This window comes from Sphaerodactylus townsendi, linkage group LG13, assembly GCF_021028975.2.
Source record: "Sphaerodactylus townsendi isolate TG3544 linkage group LG13, MPM_Stown_v2.3, whole genome shotgun sequence".
In the NCBI taxonomy this organism is placed as follows: domain Eukaryota; kingdom Metazoa; phylum Chordata; class Lepidosauria; order Squamata; family Sphaerodactylidae; genus Sphaerodactylus; species Sphaerodactylus townsendi.
Window position 1 is genome coordinate 53851842 of NC_059437.1, and position 18315 is coordinate 53870156.

At 71.8% G+C, this 18315-nt stretch overlaps 1 protein-coding gene across 1 annotated transcript in view; it reads left to right on the forward strand.

Moving 5' to 3' along the window:
• Positions 1–17499, forward strand: part of ANAPC7 (anaphase promoting complex subunit 7) — a 20990-nt gene extending 3491 nt beyond the window's left edge. Inside the window, 8 exon segments of the mRNA XM_048513867.1 lie at positions 9775–9886; positions 10813–10966; positions 12534–12628; positions 12631–12678; positions 13926–14043; positions 15419–15615; positions 16350–16574; positions 17345–17499. Of these exon segments, the coding sequence (XP_048369824.1) occupies positions 9775–9886; positions 10813–10966; positions 12534–12628; positions 12631–12678; positions 13926–14043; positions 15419–15615; positions 16350–16574; positions 17345–17499 (1104 nt within the window).
• The last annotated feature ends 816 nt before the right edge of the window (positions 17500–18315 follow it).

The following is an 18315-nucleotide window of genomic DNA, read 5'->3' on the forward strand; positions in this document are numbered from 1 at the left end:
CCCCCACCCCCCCCCCCCCCCACCCCCCCCCCCCCCCACCCCCCCCCCCCCCCACCCCCCCCCCCCCCCACCCCCCCCCCCCCCCACCCCCCCCCCCCCCCACCCCCCCCCCCCCCCACCCCCCCCCCCCCCCACCCCCCCCCCCCCCCACCCCCCCCCCCCCCCACCCCCCCCCCCCCCCACCCCCCCCCCCCCCCACCCCCCCCCCCCCCCACCCCCCCCCCCCCCCACCCCCCCCCCCCCCCACCCCCCCCCCCCCCCACCCCCCCCCCCCCCCACCCCCCCCCCCCCCCACCCCCCCCCCCCCCCACCCCCCCCCCCCCCCACCCCCCCCCCCCCCCACCCCCCCCCCCCCCCACCCCCCCCCCCCCCCACCCCCCCCCCCCCCCACCCCCCCCCCCCCCCACCCCCCCCCCCCCCCACCCCCCCCCCCCCCCACCCCCCCCCCCCCCCACCCCCCCCCCCCCCCACCCCCCCCCCCCCCCACCCCCCCCCCCCCCCACCCCCCCCCCCCCCCACCCCCCCCCCCCCCCACCCCCCCCCCCCCCCACCCCCCCCCCCCCCCACCCCCCCCCCCCCCCACCCCCCCCCCCCCCCACCCCCCCCCCCCCCCACCCCCCCCCCCCCCCACCCCCCCCCCCCCCCACCCCCCCCCCCCCCCACCCCCCCCCCCCCCCACCCCCCCCCCCCCCCACCCCCCCCCCCCCCCACCCCCCCCCCCCCCCACCCCCCCCCCCCCCCACCCCCCCCCCCCCCCACCCCCCCCCCCCCCCACCCCCCCCCCCCCCCACCCCCCCCCCCCCCCACCCCCCCCCCCCCCCACCCCCCCCCCCCCCCACCCCCCCCCCCCCCCACCCCCCCCCCCCCCCACCCCCCCCCCCCCCCACCCCCCCCCCCCCCCACCCCCCCCCCCCCCCACCCCCCCCCCCCCCCACCCCCCCCCCCCCCCACCCCCCCCCCCCCCCACCCCCCCCCCCCCCCACCCCCCCCCCCCCCCACCCCCCCCCCCCCCCACCCCCCCCCCCCCCCACCCCCCCCCCCCCCCACCCCCCCCCCCCCCCACCCCCCCCCCCCCCCACCCCCCCCCCCCCCCACCCCCCCCCCCCCCCACCCCCCCCCCCCCCCACCCCCCCCCCCCCCCACCCCCCCCCCCCCCCACCCCCCCCCCCCCCCACCCCCCCCCCCCCCCACCCCCCCCCCCCCCCACCCCCCCCCCCCCCCACCCCCCCCCCCCCCCACCCCCCCCCCCCCCCACCCCCCCCCCCCCCCACCCCCCCCCCCCCCCACCCCCCCCCCCCCCCACCCCCCCCCCCCCCCACCCCCCCCCCCCCCCACCCCCCCCCCCCCCCACCCCCCCCCCCCCCCACCCCCCCCCCCCCCCACCCCCCCCCCCCCCCACCCCCCCCCCCCCCCACCCCCCCCCCCCCCCACCCCCCCCCCCCCCCACCCCCCCCCCCCCCCACCCCCCCCCCCCCCCACCCCCCCCCCCCCCCACCCCCCCCCCCCCCCACCCCCCCCCCCCCCCACCCCCCCCCCCCCCCACCCCCCCCCCCCCCCACCCCCCCCCCCCCCCACCCCCCCCCCCCCCCACCCCCCCCCCCCCCCACCCCCCCCCCCCCCCACCCCCCCCCCCCCCCACCCCCCCCCCCCCCCACCCCCCCCCCCCCCCACCCCCCCCCCCCCCCACCCCCCCCCCCCCCCACCCCCCCCCCCCCCCACCCCCCCCCCCCCCCACCCCCCCCCCCCCCCACCCCCCCCCCCCCCCACCCCCCCCCCCCCCCACCCCCCCCCCCCCCCACCCCCCCCCCCCCCCACCCCCCCCCCCCCCCACCCCCCCCCCCCCCCACCCCCCCCCCCCCCCACCCCCCCCCCCCCCCACCCCCCCCCCCCCCCACCCCCCCCCCCCCCCACCCCCCCCCCCCCCCACCCCCCCCCCCCCCCACCCCCCCCCCCCCCCACCCCCCCCCCCCCCCACCCCCCCCCCCCCCCACCCCCCCCCCCCCCCACCCCCCCCCCCCCCCACCCCCCCCCCCCCCCACCCCCCCCCCCCCCCACCCCCCCCCCCCCCCACCCCCCCCCCCCCCCACCCCCCCCCCCCCCCACCCCCCCCCCCCCCCACCCCCCCCCCCCCCCACCCCCCCCCCCCCCCACCCCCCCCCCCCCCCACCCCCCCCCCCCCCCACCCCCCCCCCCCCCCACCCCCCCCCCCCCCCACCCCCCCCCCCCCCCACCCCCCCCCCCCCCCACCCCCCCCCCCCCCCACCCCCCCCCCCCCCCACCCCCCCCCCCCCCCACCCCCCCCCCCCCCCACCCCCCCCCCCCCCCACCCCCCCCCCCCCCCACCCCCCCCCCCCCCCACCCCCCCCCCCCCCCACCCCCCCCCCCCCCCACCCCCCCCCCCCCCCACCCCCCCCCCCCCCCACCCCCCCCCCCCCCCACCCCCCCCCCCCCCCACCCCCCCCCCCCCCCACCCCCCCCCCCCCCCACCCCCCCCCCCCCCCACCCCCCCCCCCCCCCACCCCCCCCCCCCCCCACCCCCCCCCCCCCCCACCCCCCCCCCCCCCCACCCCCCCCCCCCCCCACCCCCCCCCCCCCCCACCCCCCCCCCCCCCCACCCCCCCCCCCCCCCACCCCCCCCCCCCCCCACCCCCCCCCCCCCCCACCCCCCCCCCCCCCCACCCCCCCCCCCCCCCACCCCCCCCCCCCCCCACCCCCCCCCCCCCCCACCCCCCCCCCCCCCCACCCCCCCCCCCCCCCACCCCCCCCCCCCCCCACCCCCCCCCCCCCCCACCCCCCCCCCCCCCCACCCCCCCCCCCCCCCACCCCCCCCCCCCCCCACCCCCCCCCCCCCCCACCCCCCCCCCCCCCCACCCCCCCCCCCCCCCACCCCCCCCCCCCCCCACCCCCCCCCCCCCCCACCCCCCCCCCCCCCCACCCCCCCCCCCCCCCACCCCCCCCCCCCCCCACCCCCCCCCCCCCCCACCCCCCCCCCCCCCCACCCCCCCCCCCCCCCACCCCCCCCCCCCCCCACCCCCCCCCCCCCCCACCCCCCCCCCCCCCCACCCCCCCCCCCCCCCACCCCCCCCCCCCCCCACCCCCCCCCCCCCCCACCCCCCCCCCCCCCCACCCCCCCCCCCCCCCACCCCCCCCCCCCCCCACCCCCCCCCCCCCCCACCCCCCCCCCCCCCCACCCCCCCCCCCCCCCACCCCCCCCCCCCCCCACCCCCCCCCCCCCCCACCCCCCCCCCCCCCCACCCCCCCCCCCCCCCACCCCCCCCCCCCCCCACCCCCCCCCCCCCCCACCCCCCCCCCCCCCCACCCCCCCCCCCCCCCACCCCCCCCCCCCCCCACCCCCCCCCCCCCCCACCCCCCCCCCCCCCCACCCCCCCCCCCCCCCACCCCCCCCCCCCCCCACCCCCCCCCCCCCCCACCCCCCCCCCCCCCCACCCCCCCCCCCCCCCACCCCCCCCCCCCCCCACCCCCCCCCCCCCCCACCCCCCCCCCCCCCCACCCCCCCCCCCCCCCACCCCCCCCCCCCCCCACCCCCCCCCCCCCCCACCCCCCCCCCCCCCCACCCCCCCCCCCCCCCACCCCCCCCCCCCCCCACCCCCCCCCCCCCCCACCCCCCCCCCCCCCCACCCCCCCCCCCCCCCACCCCCCCCCCCCCCCACCCCCCCCCCCCCCCACCCCCCCCCCCCCCCACCCCCCCCCCCCCCCACCCCCCCCCCCCCCCACCCCCCCCCCCCCCCACCCCCCCCCCCCCCCACCCCCCCCCCCCCCCACCCCCCCCCCCCCCCACCCCCCCCCCCCCCCACCCCCCCCCCCCCCCACCCCCCCCCCCCCCCACCCCCCCCCCCCCCCACCCCCCCCCCCCCCCACCCCCCCCCCCCCCCACCCCCCCCCCCCCCCACCCCCCCCCCCCCCCACCCCCCCCCCCCCCCACCCCCCCCCCCCCCCACCCCCCCCCCCCCCCACCCCCCCCCCCCCCCACCCCCCCCCCCCCCCACCCCCCCCCCCCCCCACCCCCCCCCCCCCCCACCCCCCCCCCCCCCCACCCCCCCCCCCCCCCACCCCCCCCCCCCCCCACCCCCCCCCCCCCCCACCCCCCCCCCCCCCCACCCCCCCCCCCCCCCACCCCCCCCCCCCCCCACCCCCCCCCCCCCCCACCCCCCCCCCCCCCCACCCCCCCCCCCCCCCACCCCCCCCCCCCCCCACCCCCCCCCCCCCCCACCCCCCCCCCCCCCCACCCCCCCCCCCCCCCACCCCCCCCCCCCCCCACCCCCCCCCCCCCCCACCCCCCCCCCCCCCCACCCCCCCCCCCCCCCACCCCCCCCCCCCCCCACCCCCCCCCCCCCCCACCCCCCCCCCCCCCCACCCCCCCCCCCCCCCACCCCCCCCCCCCCCCACCCCCCCCCCCCCCCACCCCCCCCCCCCCCCACCCCCCCCCCCCCCCACCCCCCCCCCCCCCCACCCCCCCCCCCCCCCACCCCCCCCCCCCCCCACCCCCCCCCCCCCCCACCCCCCCCCCCCCCCACCCCCCCCCCCCCCCACCCCCCCCCCCCCCCACCCCCCCCCCCCCCCACCCCCCCCCCCCCCCACCCCCCCCCCCCCCCACCCCCCCCCCCCCCCACCCCCCCCCCCCCCCACCCCCCCCCCCCCCCACCCCCCCCCCCCCCCACCCCCCCCCCCCCCCACCCCCCCCCCCCCCCACCCCCCCCCCCCCCCACCCCCCCCCCCCCCCACCCCCCCCCCCCCCCACCCCCCCCCCCCCCCACCCCCCCCCCCCCCCACCCCCCCCCCCCCCCACCCCCCCCCCCCCCCACCCCCCCCCCCCCCCACCCCCCCCCCCCCCCACCCCCCCCCCCCCCCACCCCCCCCCCCCCCCACCCCCCCCCCCCCCCACCCCCCCCCCCCCCCACCCCCCCCCCCCCCCACCCCCCCCCCCCCCCACCCCCCCCCCCCCCCACCCCCCCCCCCCCCCACCCCCCCCCCCCCCCACCCCCCCCCCCCCCCACCCCCCCCCCCCCCCACCCCCCCCCCCCCCCACCCCCCCCCCCCCCCACCCCCCCCCCCCCCCACCCCCCCCCCCCCCCACCCCCCCCCCCCCCCACCCCCCCCCCCCCCCACCCCCCCCCCCCCCCACCCCCCCCCCCCCCCACCCCCCCCCCCCCCCACCCCCCCCCCCCCCCACCCCCCCCCCCCCCCACCCCCCCCCCCCCCCACCCCCCCCCCCCCCCACCCCCCCCCCCCCCCACCCCCCCCCCCCCCCACCCCCCCCCCCCCCCACCCCCCCCCCCCCCCACCCCCCCCCCCCCCCACCCCCCCCCCCCCCCACCCCCCCCCCCCCCCACCCCCCCCCCCCCCCACCCCCCCCCCCCCCCACCCCCCCCCCCCCCCACCCCCCCCCCCCCCCACCCCCCCCCCCCCCCACCCCCCCCCCCCCCCACCCCCCCCCCCCCCCACCCCCCCCCCCCCCCACCCCCCCCCCCCCCCACCCCCCCCCCCCCCCACCCCCCCCCCCCCCCACCCCCCCCCCCCCCCACCCCCCCCCCCCCCCACCCCCCCCCCCCCCCACCCCCCCCCCCCCCCACCCCCCCCCCCCCCCACCCCCCCCCCCCCCCACCCCCCCCCCCCCCCACCCCCCCCCCCCCCCACCCCCCCCCCCCCCCACCCCCCCCCCCCCCCACCCCCCCCCCCCCCCACCCCCCCCCCCCCCCACCCCCCCCCCCCCCCACCCCCCCCCCCCCCCACCCCCCCCCCCCCCCACCCCCCCCCCCCCCCACCCCCCCCCCCCCCCACCCCCCCCCCCCCCCACCCCCCCCCCCCCCCACCCCCCCCCCCCCCCACCCCCCCCCCCCCCCACCCCCCCCCCCCCCCACCCCCCCCCCCCCCCACCCCCCCCCCCCCCCACCCCCCCCCCCCCCCACCCCCCCCCCCCCCCACCCCCCCCCCCCCCCACCCCCCCCCCCCCCCACCCCCCCCCCCCCCCACCCCCCCCCCCCCCCACCCCCCCCCCCCCCCACCCCCCCCCCCCCCCACCCCCCCCCCCCCCCACCCCCCCCCCCCCCCACCCCCCCCCCCCCCCACCCCCCCCCCCCCCCACCCCCCCCCCCCCCCACCCCCCCCCCCCCCCACCCCCCCCCCCCCCCACCCCCCCCCCCCCCCACCCCCCCCCCCCCCCACCCCCCCCCCCCCCCACCCCCCCCCCCCCCCACCCCCCCCCCCCCCCACCCCCCCCCCCCCCCACCCCCCCCCCCCCCCACCCCCCCCCCCCCCCACCCCCCCCCCCCCCCACCCCCCCCCCCCCCCACCCCCCCCCCCCCCCACCCCCCCCCCCCCCCACCCCCCCCCCCCCCCACCCCCCCCCCCCCCCACCCCCCCCCCCCCCCACCCCCCCCCCCCCCCACCCCCCCCCCCCCCCACCCCCCCCCCCCCCCACCCCCCCCCCCCCCCACCCCCCCCCCCCCCCACCCCCCCCCCCCCCCACCCCCCCCCCCCCCCACCCCCCCCCCCCCCCACCCCCCCCCCCCCCCACCCCCCCCCCCCCCCACCCCCCCCCCCCCCCACCCCCCCCCCCCCCCACCCCCCCCCCCCCCCACCCCCCCCCCCCCCCACCCCCCCCCCCCCCCACCCCCCCCCCCCCCCACCCCCCCCCCCCCCCACCCCCCCCCCCCCCCACCCCCCCCCCCCCCCACCCCCCCCCCCCCCCACCCCCCCCCCCCCCCACCCCCCCCCCCCCCCACCCCCCCCCCCCCCCACCCCCCCCCCCCCCCACCCCCCCCCCCCCCCACCCCCCCCCCCCCCCACCCCCCCCCCCCCCCACCCCCCCCCCCCCCCACCCCCCCCCCCCCCCACCCCCCCCCCCCCCCACCCCCCCCCCCCCCCACCCCCCCCCCCCCCCACCCCCCCCCCCCCCCACCCCCCCCCCCCCCCACCCCCCCCCCCCCCCACCCCCCCCCCCCCCCACCCCCCCCCCCCCCCACCCCCCCCCCCCCCCACCCCCCCCCCCCCCCACCCCCCCCCCCCCCCACCCCCCCCCCCCCCCACCCCCCCCCCCCCCCACCCCCCCCCCCCCCCACCCCCCCCCCCCCCCACCCCCCCCCCCCCCCACCCCCCCCCCCCCCCACCCCCCCCCCCCCCCACCCCCCCCCCCCCCCACCCCCCCCCCCCCCCACCCCCCCCCCCCCCCACCCCCCCCCCCCCCCACCCCCCCCCCCCCCCACCCCCCCCCCCCCCCACCCCCCCCCCCCCCCACCCCCCCCCCCCCCCACCCCCCCCCCCCCCCACCCCCCCCCCCCCCCACCCCCCCCCCCCCCCACCCCCCCCCCCCCCCACCCCCCCCCCCCCCCACCCCCCCCCCCCCCCACCCCCCCCCCCCCCCACCCCCCCCCCCCCCCACCCCCCCCCCCCCCCACCCCCCCCCCCCCCCACCCCCCCCCCCCCCCACCCCCCCCCCCCCCCACCCCCCCCCCCCCCCACCCCCCCCCCCCCCCACCCCCCCCCCCCCCCACCCCCCCCCCCCCCCACCCCCCCCCCCCCCCACCCCCCCCCCCCCCCACCCCCCCCCCCCCCCACCCCCCCCCCCCCCCACCCCCCCCCCCCCCCACCCCCCCCCCCCCCCACCCCCCCCCCCCCCCACCCCCCCCCCCCCCCACCCCCCCCCCCCCCCACCCCCCCCCCCCCCCACCCCCCCCCCCCCCCACCCCCCCCCCCCCCCACCCCCCCCCCCCCCCACCCCCCCCCCCCCCCACCCCCCCCCCCCCCCACCCCCCCCCCCCCCCACCCCCCCCCCCCCCCACCCCCCCCCCCCCCCACCCCCCCCCCCCCCCACCCCCCCCCCCCCCCACCCCCCCCCCCCCCCACCCCCCCCCCCCCCCACCCCCCCCCCCCCCCACCCCCCCCCCCCCCCACCCCCCCCCCCCCCCACCCCCCCCCCCCCCCACCCCCCCCCCCCCCCACCCCCCCCCCCCCCCACCCCCCCCCCCCCCCACCCCCCCCCCCCCCCACCCCCCCCCCCCCCCACCCCCCCCCCCCCCCACCCCCCCCCCCCCCCACCCCCCCCCCCCCCCACCCCCCCCCCCCCCCACCCCCCCCCCCCCCCACCCCCCCCCCCCCCCACCCCCCCCCCCCCCCACCCCCCCCCCCCCCCACCCCCCCCCCCCCCCACCCCCCCCCCCCCCCACCCCCCCCCCCCCCCACCCCCCCCCCCCCCCACCCCCCCCCCCCCCCACCCCCCCCCCCCCCCACCCCCCCCCCCCCCCACCCCCCCCCCCCCCCACCCCCCCCCCCCCCCACCCCCCCCCCCCCCCACCCCCCCCCCCCCCCACCCCCCCCCCCCCCCACCCCCCCCCCCCCCCACCCCCCCCCCCCCCCACCCCCCCCCCCCCCCACCCCCCCCCCCCCCCACCCCCCCCCCCCCCCACCCCCCCCCCCCCCCACCCCCCCCCCCCCCCACCCCCCCCCCCCCCCACCCCCCCCCCCCCCCACCCCCCCCCCCCCCCACCCCCCCCCCCCCCCACCCCCCCCCCCCCCCACCCCCCCCCCCCCCCACCCCCCCCCCCCCCCACCCCCCCCCCCCCCCACCCCCCCCCCCCCCCACCCCCCCCCCCCCCCACCCCCCCCCCCCCCCACCCCCCCCCCCCCCCACCCCCCCCCCCCCCCACCCCCCCCCCCCCCCACCCCCCCCCCCCCCCACCCCCCCCCCCCCCCACCCCCCCCCCCCCCCACCCCCCCCCCCCCCCACCCCCCCCCCCCCCCACCCCCCCCCCCCCCCACCCCCCCCCCCCCCCACCCCCCCCCCCCCCCACCCCCCCCCCCCCCCACCCCCCCCCCCCCCCACCCCCCCCCCCCCCCACCCCCCCCCCCCCCCACCCCCCCCCCCCCCCACCCCCCCCCCCCCCCACCCCCCCCCCCCCCCACCCCCCCCCCCCCCCACCCCCCCCCCCCCCCACCCCCCCCCCCCCCCACCCCCCCCCCCCCCCACCCCCCCCCCCCCCCACCCCCCCCCCCCCCCACCCCCCCCCCCCCCCACCCCCCCCCCCCCCCACCCCCCCCCCCCCCCACCCCCCCCCCCCCCCACCCCCCCCCCCCCCCACCCCCCCCCCCCCCCACCCCCCCCCCCCCCCACCCCCCCCCCCCCCCACCCCCCCCCCCCCCCACCCCCCCCCCCCCCCACCCCCCCCCCCCCCCACCCCCCCCCCCCCCCACCCCCCCCCCCCCCCACCCCCCCCCCCCCCCACCCCCCCCCCCCCCCACCCCCCCCCCCCCCCACCCCCCCCCCCCCCCACCCCCCCCCCCCCCCACCCCCCCCCCCCCCCACCCCCCCCCCCCCCCACCCCCCCCCCCCCCCACCCCCCCCCCCCCCCACCCCCCCCCCCCCCCACCCCCCCCCCCCCCCACCCCCCCCCCCCCCCACCCCCCCCCCCCCCCCCCCCCCCCCCCCCACCCCCCCCCCCCCCCCCCCCCCCCCCCCCCCACCCCCCCCACCACCCATCCCCCCCCCCCCCCACCCCCCCCCCCCCCCACCCCCCCCCCCCCCCACCCCCCCCCACCAATTGGCCATGCTGGCAGGGGCTGATGGGAATTGTAGTCCATAACATCTGGAGTGCCAAAGGTTCGCCACCACGGATGGAGGGGATACATTTGTTCCAACCTCTGTGACATTTTCCTTTCGAAAGAGCTAGGATGAGGACATCCAGGGCCCGTCTTCGTTGCCCAGCCAAGTCTCTTGTCATTGTATTATTGTCCTGATTACTGGATTTCTGTGGATTTCAGATTAACATGATGCTGGCCAATTTGTACAAGAAAGCGGGTCAAGAACGTTCCTCTGTCACGAGCTACAAGGAGGTTCTGAGGCAGTGTCCATTAGCCCTTGATGCCATCCTAGGTAGCCATTTTTCTTCCCATCCATAATTGCTGTTGACGTTGTTTTAGATGTTCTTGCAAGCATAAAAGGTGTGATTGAAACACATTTGTAGGATTGAATATTCTTAATGTGGACGGGTTCCAAAACATGGGGTGCTGCCAGCCCCACCCCCGCTCAGGAGTGGCAACAAAATACTCTTCAAGCTTTCTTTCCTGGGACCGGTAAGGGTAGTGAGGATACCTAGTGTACAGCCGGGTAAGTTTCGCTCAGACACCCCCCTTCTCCCCAACAAGATCCCTCAAATATGAATGACGGTCCGAACATCGGTTTGGTACCCCAGTCGACGTCGAACCTTTTTGAGATCGAGTGCCAAAACCTGCAACCCAAAACCCACTTCCGTCCACCAAAGTGCCAAATCTCGCAATTTAACCTGAATACTGAGGTTTTAGTTTAGAAAAAATGGTTGGCTCTGAGGCATGCGTTACTCGGGAGCAAGCTTGGTGGTAGTAGTTGGCTTTGCTTTGAAGCAACCATGCAACTCTTCAAACGGGTGAATCACGACCCTAGGAGGGTTTACTCAGAAGCAAGCCCCATTGCCAGCAACTGAGCTTTACCCCCACATCCCAATGAAGTCCTTTGTATGAAAAATCAGTGGGGTTTAACAGCGCTTAACAGGGTTACCTATACTGCTTTTCCAAAATCCAGTAGGTCTTTTAGGTACATATCCGTAATCGAGTCCAGTGCCCAGGCCAGTTTAGATGAGGGGGGGGTGATTTCCTCCCGCAGCGACCGAAGTCCTGTTTTTGTGCGCTCCACAGAGAGGGTTCTGAGTGCCCCCTCTGGCACCCGTGCCATAGGTTTGCCATCACTGTTGTACCCTATAGTGGAGCCTGTTGTTTCCTTGGTGACAGAATTACCCCTCTCAGCTACTGCTGTGTCTTTTTTAGGTTTGCTGTCACTCTCAGTAAAAGGTGCAGAAGTTGCCTCCATGACAATGAACGTGATTCAGAGTATCCCAACCCTAGACTGGCTTTCAGTGTGGATCAAAGCATATGCATTTGTACATACCGGAGATAACACTAGAGCAATCAACACCATCTGGTAAGAAGTGGGGGGGCGGGCTAAAACCAAACCAGCTGTCTTGAAGGACGAAGTTAAGCGGGTATCTTGGCGGAGTTTTTATCGGTTTTCCTCAAGTCGTGAAGCCCATAGCTCGCTCTCCGGTGGGATGAGACACTTCAACAATACTAAGTTGCGCTCTAAATTTTTGATTGCTTCTAAGTTTAAATGCTATCCAAAATACAGATGCATAGTATGGGTTTATATACGTACAGGGGCCATCAAGTCCAACCTCCTGCCATGCAGGAACACTCAATCAAAGCACCCCTGACAGGTGGCCATCCAGCCTCTCTTTAAAAACCTCCCAAGAAGGAGACTCCCCCCCCCCCCAAGGTAGTGCATTCCACTGTCGAACAGCCCTGACTGTCAGGAAGTTTTTCCTGATGTTTAGGTGGAATCTCTTTTCCTTCGCCTTGAACTCCTGGTCCTAGTCTCTGGAGCAGCAGAAAACAAGCTTGCTTCCTCACGTACATGTGTAACTTTAAAATATGGAGTACAATTGGCTGCAAAGGAAGGCTTAACTTTCCCAGTGTTGGATCGTACTGAGGACTGACCGGCCTCGCCCTAGAATTTCAGCAGGCCCGAAGGAAAAAGCACAGCTAAGCAGACCACCCGACTCCTCTGCTTTTAAGTGAGGACAACCGCATTTGCATACGCGTTCGCAACGTTCGAGCTGACGATCAGCCCTCGCTACGGCACCGCAACAACCTGATCTACGGCAGCAGGGCCACTGGCGGTCAACTGGCGGGTGCAGAACTGTTGGTGATCCCTGGTTCCTGTGACGACATGCGGTTGGTTTTGACCCGGGCCTGGCTCTTTACGGCTCTGGCTCCTGCCTGGTCGAAAACAACGTCCACGCCGTTCGGGCAACGCGTTAACCTTGGTGAATTCCGCCGTGTCGAATGCTGACGGAGCTATTCCACCGGGCTTTTCGAGGGGCTGGCTCGCGGTTCTATGGCCGGTTCCATCCGGTGTCCTGAACTAAGCTGCCTTTTCGATCCTTGTAGGGCCCTGATTCCATCCTGGGCCCTGCAAATTCGCCCTTCTCCTTTGGCCTTTTAGATCGGGTGCCTGTGTGTCTCGTTTTACACAACCTTGTTGTTTAATTCAGCATTAATTGCTGCTGAATTTTAATGAAAGTTAGATATCCAGGTGTTAGTTCATCCTTACTGTTCTGGAAACAGTCATGTTAGAGCCGCCGAAAGCCCTGAATTTAACTTAATTCAACTACTTTATTTATTTATTTATCGCCATTATCTGGTTTATTAATCACGCCACATCCATTGCATCTTCGCGTTCCGGTATGAGCTACAGGGTTAGGTCCTCCCTTGTGAAGGACAAAGACGCTTTCCTTTTGGGATACTTAGAAAATGCACATACCTGCTCGTTTTCCTTTTTATTATCCCCTTTGTGCTGAAAAAAATCCTTCTGGGTTGTTATTGTTTTCAGCGCCAAAGTTGTCTAACAGTCAGATTTCGGGGAGCTGTTTTTTACACTGCTGGTCACCGTTGTGATTTAATTTTCTGTCTGTTCTTCTCCCTCGACAAAGCTCTCTAGAGAAAAAGTCGCTCCTGAGGGACAACGTTGATATATTGGGGAGTCTGGCAGACCTTTATTTCAGAGCTGGTGACACCAAGAATGTACTCCAAAATTTGAACAGGTTTACAGGATGTTGGATCCGCCTACGCCGCCCGGTCCAGAACGCAGCGTAAGTCTCTGGGAAGTCTGCTAGAATCTTTTGTGCGTCCAAGTTAATTGCACTGCAGTGTTTGTAACATAACTGAGGTTGAACGACAAACTAAACCAAAATCACACCTGGTTGTCGTGGGCTTCCCGGGCTGTGTGGCCGTGGCCTGGTAGGTCAGTTGAGTTCGGCCGTGAAAGCCTTTGACAAAATGATGGCATTCATCTTGATCATTCTTTTCCTTTTTGCCCTGGTGCTCCTTGCAGTGAAGGAAACAAGTCGCTATCGAAATAATCCAATGTATATCCCATGGCAAGAGCACGAAATGCTGCCCCTGCTGTCTTTTCATCCTCCTTTCCCTGTAGCCTCTGCTTCCTGCAGTCCCCCTTCCTCTCTCTGGCCACGCCCCCCCTGCCATTCTGCTGTTGCTTTCTCCCTTTACCTCTCTGCCTTCCCTATTTTTTAAGAATGCATGCTTATGTGGTGTTGCTAGGCAACCCCATAGTGCCAGCTGTGATGTTGTGAGATCTCAGTTGGCATTTTTTAAAGCTGCATTGTGTATGTACGCAGGCACACTGGCTGTTAGTTTGTTTGGGACGATTGCTTTTTTAAAACAATACACACATGTATATACACCTGGTTTTTTGTTATTTTTCTGCAAAATGAGGGAGTTCCCCTTGGTTTGTAGTACATCCTGTTTTTTGTACATAGCCTAATTGCGTGGAATTTTTTTTCATCTCTCCACTCCGGGGTCATGTTCAGAATTAGGGTGTGTGTGTGTGTGTGTGTGTGTGTGTGTGTGTGTGTGTGTGTGTGTGTGTGTGTGTGTGTGAGAATTTCATAAGTGTAATTTGATTGTTGCCATTTGAAGAACAATTTATAGTTGATTCATCACAAGTATTAAGTGTAGTATTTTGCTGCCTAGTGCAATAGTATTTTGCTGTTCTAGCTCAAGAATATTATTAGGTTTGTGTGTGATCCTGTCTAAAATGATATCTAGCCCATTAGTGTCAAGTTTTAGTGTTAAGTTTTGAACATAAAAGAGACTCGAAGGCTGCACGTATGAGAGTGCATATAAAAATGTAAACACTTCTACCTTTAGTGAATATCTGGGGACAAAATCCTTATTTTTCCTACTTACTATTGCAGTTGTACAAATGCTCTTTTTCTTGCTGGGTCATGTGGGGTTTTTTCTTAATAGCTTTTTTAAAAGTCTAAAATTGGAACCTTGTAGTCAAATTGCCATTCTTCCTTCAGGAATGGACGTCTATGGTTATTTGTTAGCCCGGGAGGGTCGCCTGGAGGATGTGGAGAATCTAGGCTGCCGTCTCTTCAATATTTCTGACCAGCACGCGGAGCCTTGGGTGGTATCAGGGTAATGTGTTGCTTCTCCCTACCGTTGTGCAATATCCTTTATAGTTGTCAAGCAAAGTCCAAGGCCCCTTTAAGCAAGTTCTTGGTTGGCTACTTTTAAGTTTCAGGCGGCTGGCTTAGCCTCGGGGCACATATCCTGATCTGCTTGAAGGTTGTAGATCAGTGATTCCCAAAGTGGGTGCCACCGCCCCCTCGTATGCGCGGTAAATAACCAGGGGCGCAGTGATCGACGCTGGTATAAATATGTTCGACCATGCTACGTATCTTTCTGTTTAATTGCTATTAACAAAACGTAACGGTGCTAATTTCCAGGGGGCGCTTAAGTAATATTTTTTTCTGGAAAGCAAGCAGTAGGCCAAATAAGTCTACGTAGAACCACTGTCGTAGATTCAACTGAAGTTCTGGCGTCACACGCGAAATCCAGGGGGCACAAGCATTGAAAATGCTGGGGGAAGAATTCGTACCGAAACATCTCTTCATGCAACGCTGCGGATTGGTGGTTAAAGTTATGCTGCCGCTGTTGATGCCGCGATGGCCCGTCCAACCATCGGTATTCTTTAAAAGGGGCTCGGACATCATATATGGAGGAGAAGCCTGTCAACAAAAATACGTTCAACCTTTTGATCTGAGATTGCAAATGCCTTTAGCAGCATCAGGCTGTTCCTGGAAACAGCAATAGCAGTATCATTCTTTGCTTTCACATCCTGCATGTGAGCTCCCAAAGCCATCTGGTGGTCCACTGTGAGTAGCAGAGTGCTGGACTAGATGGTCTGATCCAGCAGGCTCTTTCTTATGTTCTTAAGGCTTAGTGCGAGAGGTCCAGGCATTCCAACAGTTGCTGCCTTGAACCACGAGGAAAGGCAGGGCGGCCGTAGATGTTTTAGTAAATAGATTTGGTATATGTGGCGCCCGATCCCAAGGCCGGGAGGGGACAGTGCTAATTAGATGGTATCAGGCGTACCAATAATGGCACGCAACACAAGAGCATCCTAGAGGGGGAGTCCGTGGCTGGTCTCACCAAAGGCCCGGTGGAACAGAACTGTTTTACAGGCCCTGCAGAATTCACCAAGATCCTGCAGAGCCCGCACCCCTGATGGAAGAGTGTTCCACCAGGCAGGGGCCGGGGCCGTAAAAGCCCTGGCCCGGGTAGAGGCCAGCCGCATCATGGAGGGGCCGGGGGCCACCAGTAAATTTGCCTTCTGCCGACCGCAGAGGCCTACCCGGGACATATGGGGCGAGACGGTCACGAAGGTATGTCATACCTGGCCCTCATCACCAATGAGCTGGGACTGCGTGTTCTGCTGTGGCTGAAGAACTGCCTGGCTGGTTGCCGAGGAAGGAAGAAGGTGAGCAACACGGCCATTCTCTTTCTGCAGGTGTCACAGCTTCTACAGCAAACGCTACTCCCGGGCCTTGTACTTAGGCGCCAAAGCCATCCAGCTGAACAGCAACAGCGTGCAGGCTCTCCTGCTGAAAGGCGCGGCTCTTCGGAACATGGGCAGAGTGCAAGAGGCGATCATCCACTTCCGCGAGGCTATCCGGCTCGCCCCTTGCCGGTTGGACTGCTACGAAGGCACGTAGCGACAGTGACTTCTGAAAGGCACAAATATTGGACCTCGTGATAGAATGGAGTTTCCTGCAGGGTAATAGCTGGCTGAGAAGTATTCCAAATACAGCAGGAAACATGTGTCCTATGAATTTGGAAAGCTAGGGGTTGGTGGGAGGAGCTGAGAATGCCAGCAAAATCCAAACTTTACAGCCATGTAAACTGTATTGCCTCTATATTCCACAATCCTGTAAAAATATGACGACTGCCCTTGATTCCTTACAATGCAAGGTCCGTTTCTAAAGTCTGGGAGCAGCAGTGGCGTAGGAGGTTAAGAGCTCGTGTATCTAGTCTGGAGGAACCGGGTTTGATTCCCAGCTCTGCCACCTGAGCTGTGGAGGCTTATCTGGGGAATTCAGATTAGCCTGTGCACTCCCACACACGCCAGCTGGGTGACCTTGGGCTAGTCACAGCTTCTCGGAGCTCTCTCAGCCCCACCTACCTCACAGGGTGTTTGTTGTGAGGGGGGAAGGGCAAGGAGATTGTAAGCCCCTTTGAGTCTCCTGCAGGAGAGAAAGGGGGGATATAAATCCAAACTTTTCTTCTTCTTGAATTGGGCCAAATTCTTTGGCCATCGCTTCAGTGAATGTGGGTATCTTTAAGCCAAATGCGTTGCTCACTCTTATTATGGATTAGCTCTGGGGTGAAGACGGCTCTCTTCTGCAAGGAGAACAAATGACTTTCTATCCTCTGCTCCTCAGGCCTCATTGAGTGCTACTTGGCATCCAACGGTCTGCGTGAAGCCACCGTCATGGCAAATAACGTCTACAAAACCCTGGGAGCCAACGCACAGACACTGACTCTCTTGGCAACCGTTTGCCTGGAAGATCCCGTCGCACAGGAGAAAGCAAAGACACTGCTGGACAAAGCGTTGACACAGAGACCTGATTATATCAAAGCCGTGGTGAAGAAGGCTGAGCTGCTCAGTAAGTCGTCTTTCTTTGTGGCTCTTGTCTAAGCAGTTTATTCTGTGAGCATAAATATGTCCCTAGGTGCAGATTCCCATCACGCACTCACCCATCTTGGAGCTCGAAAGAGAATCTTCCAAACAAACAATAGCTCTGTTACGATTTACAGTTCCTGGGTTCTTCAGCTCTGATGCTGGCTTCCAGCTGCCGGCCTTCTTATTTCCCTTAGTTTCCCCTGCCGGCGTCTTCATTCATTCATTCATTCATTCATTCATTCATTCATTCATTCATTCATTCATTCATTCATTCATTCATTCATTCATTCATTCATTCATTCATTCATTCGATTTGATAAACCGCCCTACCCCCGGAGGGCTCAGGGCGGTGTACAACAACAAACAACAACACAATAAAACAAATTGAATAGCCTCAGTTAAAATAATACAAAACCTTAAAACTATAAAACTATAGCAGCAGTGACCGTCAGTAGGTGATTAATCATGAGAGACGTCTGGTATCAGACCCCAGTGGTCAAACCCTGGGAGGGAGGGGGTTGGCAGATGGTCAAATATATAGCCAATGCGCAGGGCAACAAGAGGGGTGGGCTCAGCGGCCGGCTCCCCCAAAAGCCCGGTAGAACAATTTAGAAGGAGTTTGTCATTTAGCTGGAAATACCCACCTTAAACTGTGCATGGCTAACCAAGCTTCCATGGTGTTACTCTGTCCTTCTAAAAGGTGTTGATTTTTGTGGTTAAAAAAACACGTTAAATTGCTGTTCTTTTTGACAGGCCGAGAACAGAAATATGAAGATGGAATTGCTTTGCTGAGGAACGCCCTGGCCAATCAGAGTGACTGCATTCTGCATCGGATGCTAGGGGATTTCCTGGTGGCTGTTAATGAGTATCAAGAAGCCATGGACCAGTATAGTATCGCTCTAAGGTAATTTTATGAGAACCACAAGTTTCTGTTGTAGGACAGGTGTTGGGACCCTAGATGCTTACAAATTACAAGGCTGAGATATCATCTTCCAGTAGTTGTAAAACGTACCAAGTTTTCTGTCGTTACAAGTATGTATTCTTGCTTGCCTGCAGAGTGGTCTAAAAATGCTCCTAAAAGATGCAGAGATTCTGGTCTTCCCTGCTAAAGAGACTCTTCTTCAGTAGTCTACAATCTTTGTATCCTTGTGTGCAACAGGAAACTCTTGAATAGTTTGGAAAGCTACATACTTGGAGATTCTCACTCTTGAAGATTCTTACTTGTAGCAAATGGCTTTGCCCCAAGGAAGCTGGCTTGTGAAGAGGCTGATGGTGAACCTATGGCACGGGTGCCAGAGGTGGCACTCGGAGCCTTCTCTGTGGGCACACGCACAGAGTTTATCATGTGGGGAGCGGAAAATCATTTCCCACCCCCCCCGCGACACACATTACACATGCTAGATCCGCTGGCTCCGGCACCACGTTCTGAGTTAACAATGTTCGCATTACCTTCGCGGTGAGCAGGGAGGACTCGGCTGGTGGGCCTGGTGCCTGTGCTCCGGGTGGCTGCTGTCTGGGGGGCGGGGGAAGGAGGCTGAGATGCTGGAGAGACACAGAGCAGTGGGCATGGGACTTGCTGGTGGCTAGAGCAGGCTGGCCCTCTCAAGCTGGAGGGGCGAAGGAAGAGGGAGCCAACCGGTTTGTTCTAAACTAAACCTCAGTATTCAGGTTATTCGTCGTGTAACGGCACTTTGCTACATAAATAAGTGGGATTAGGCTGTACT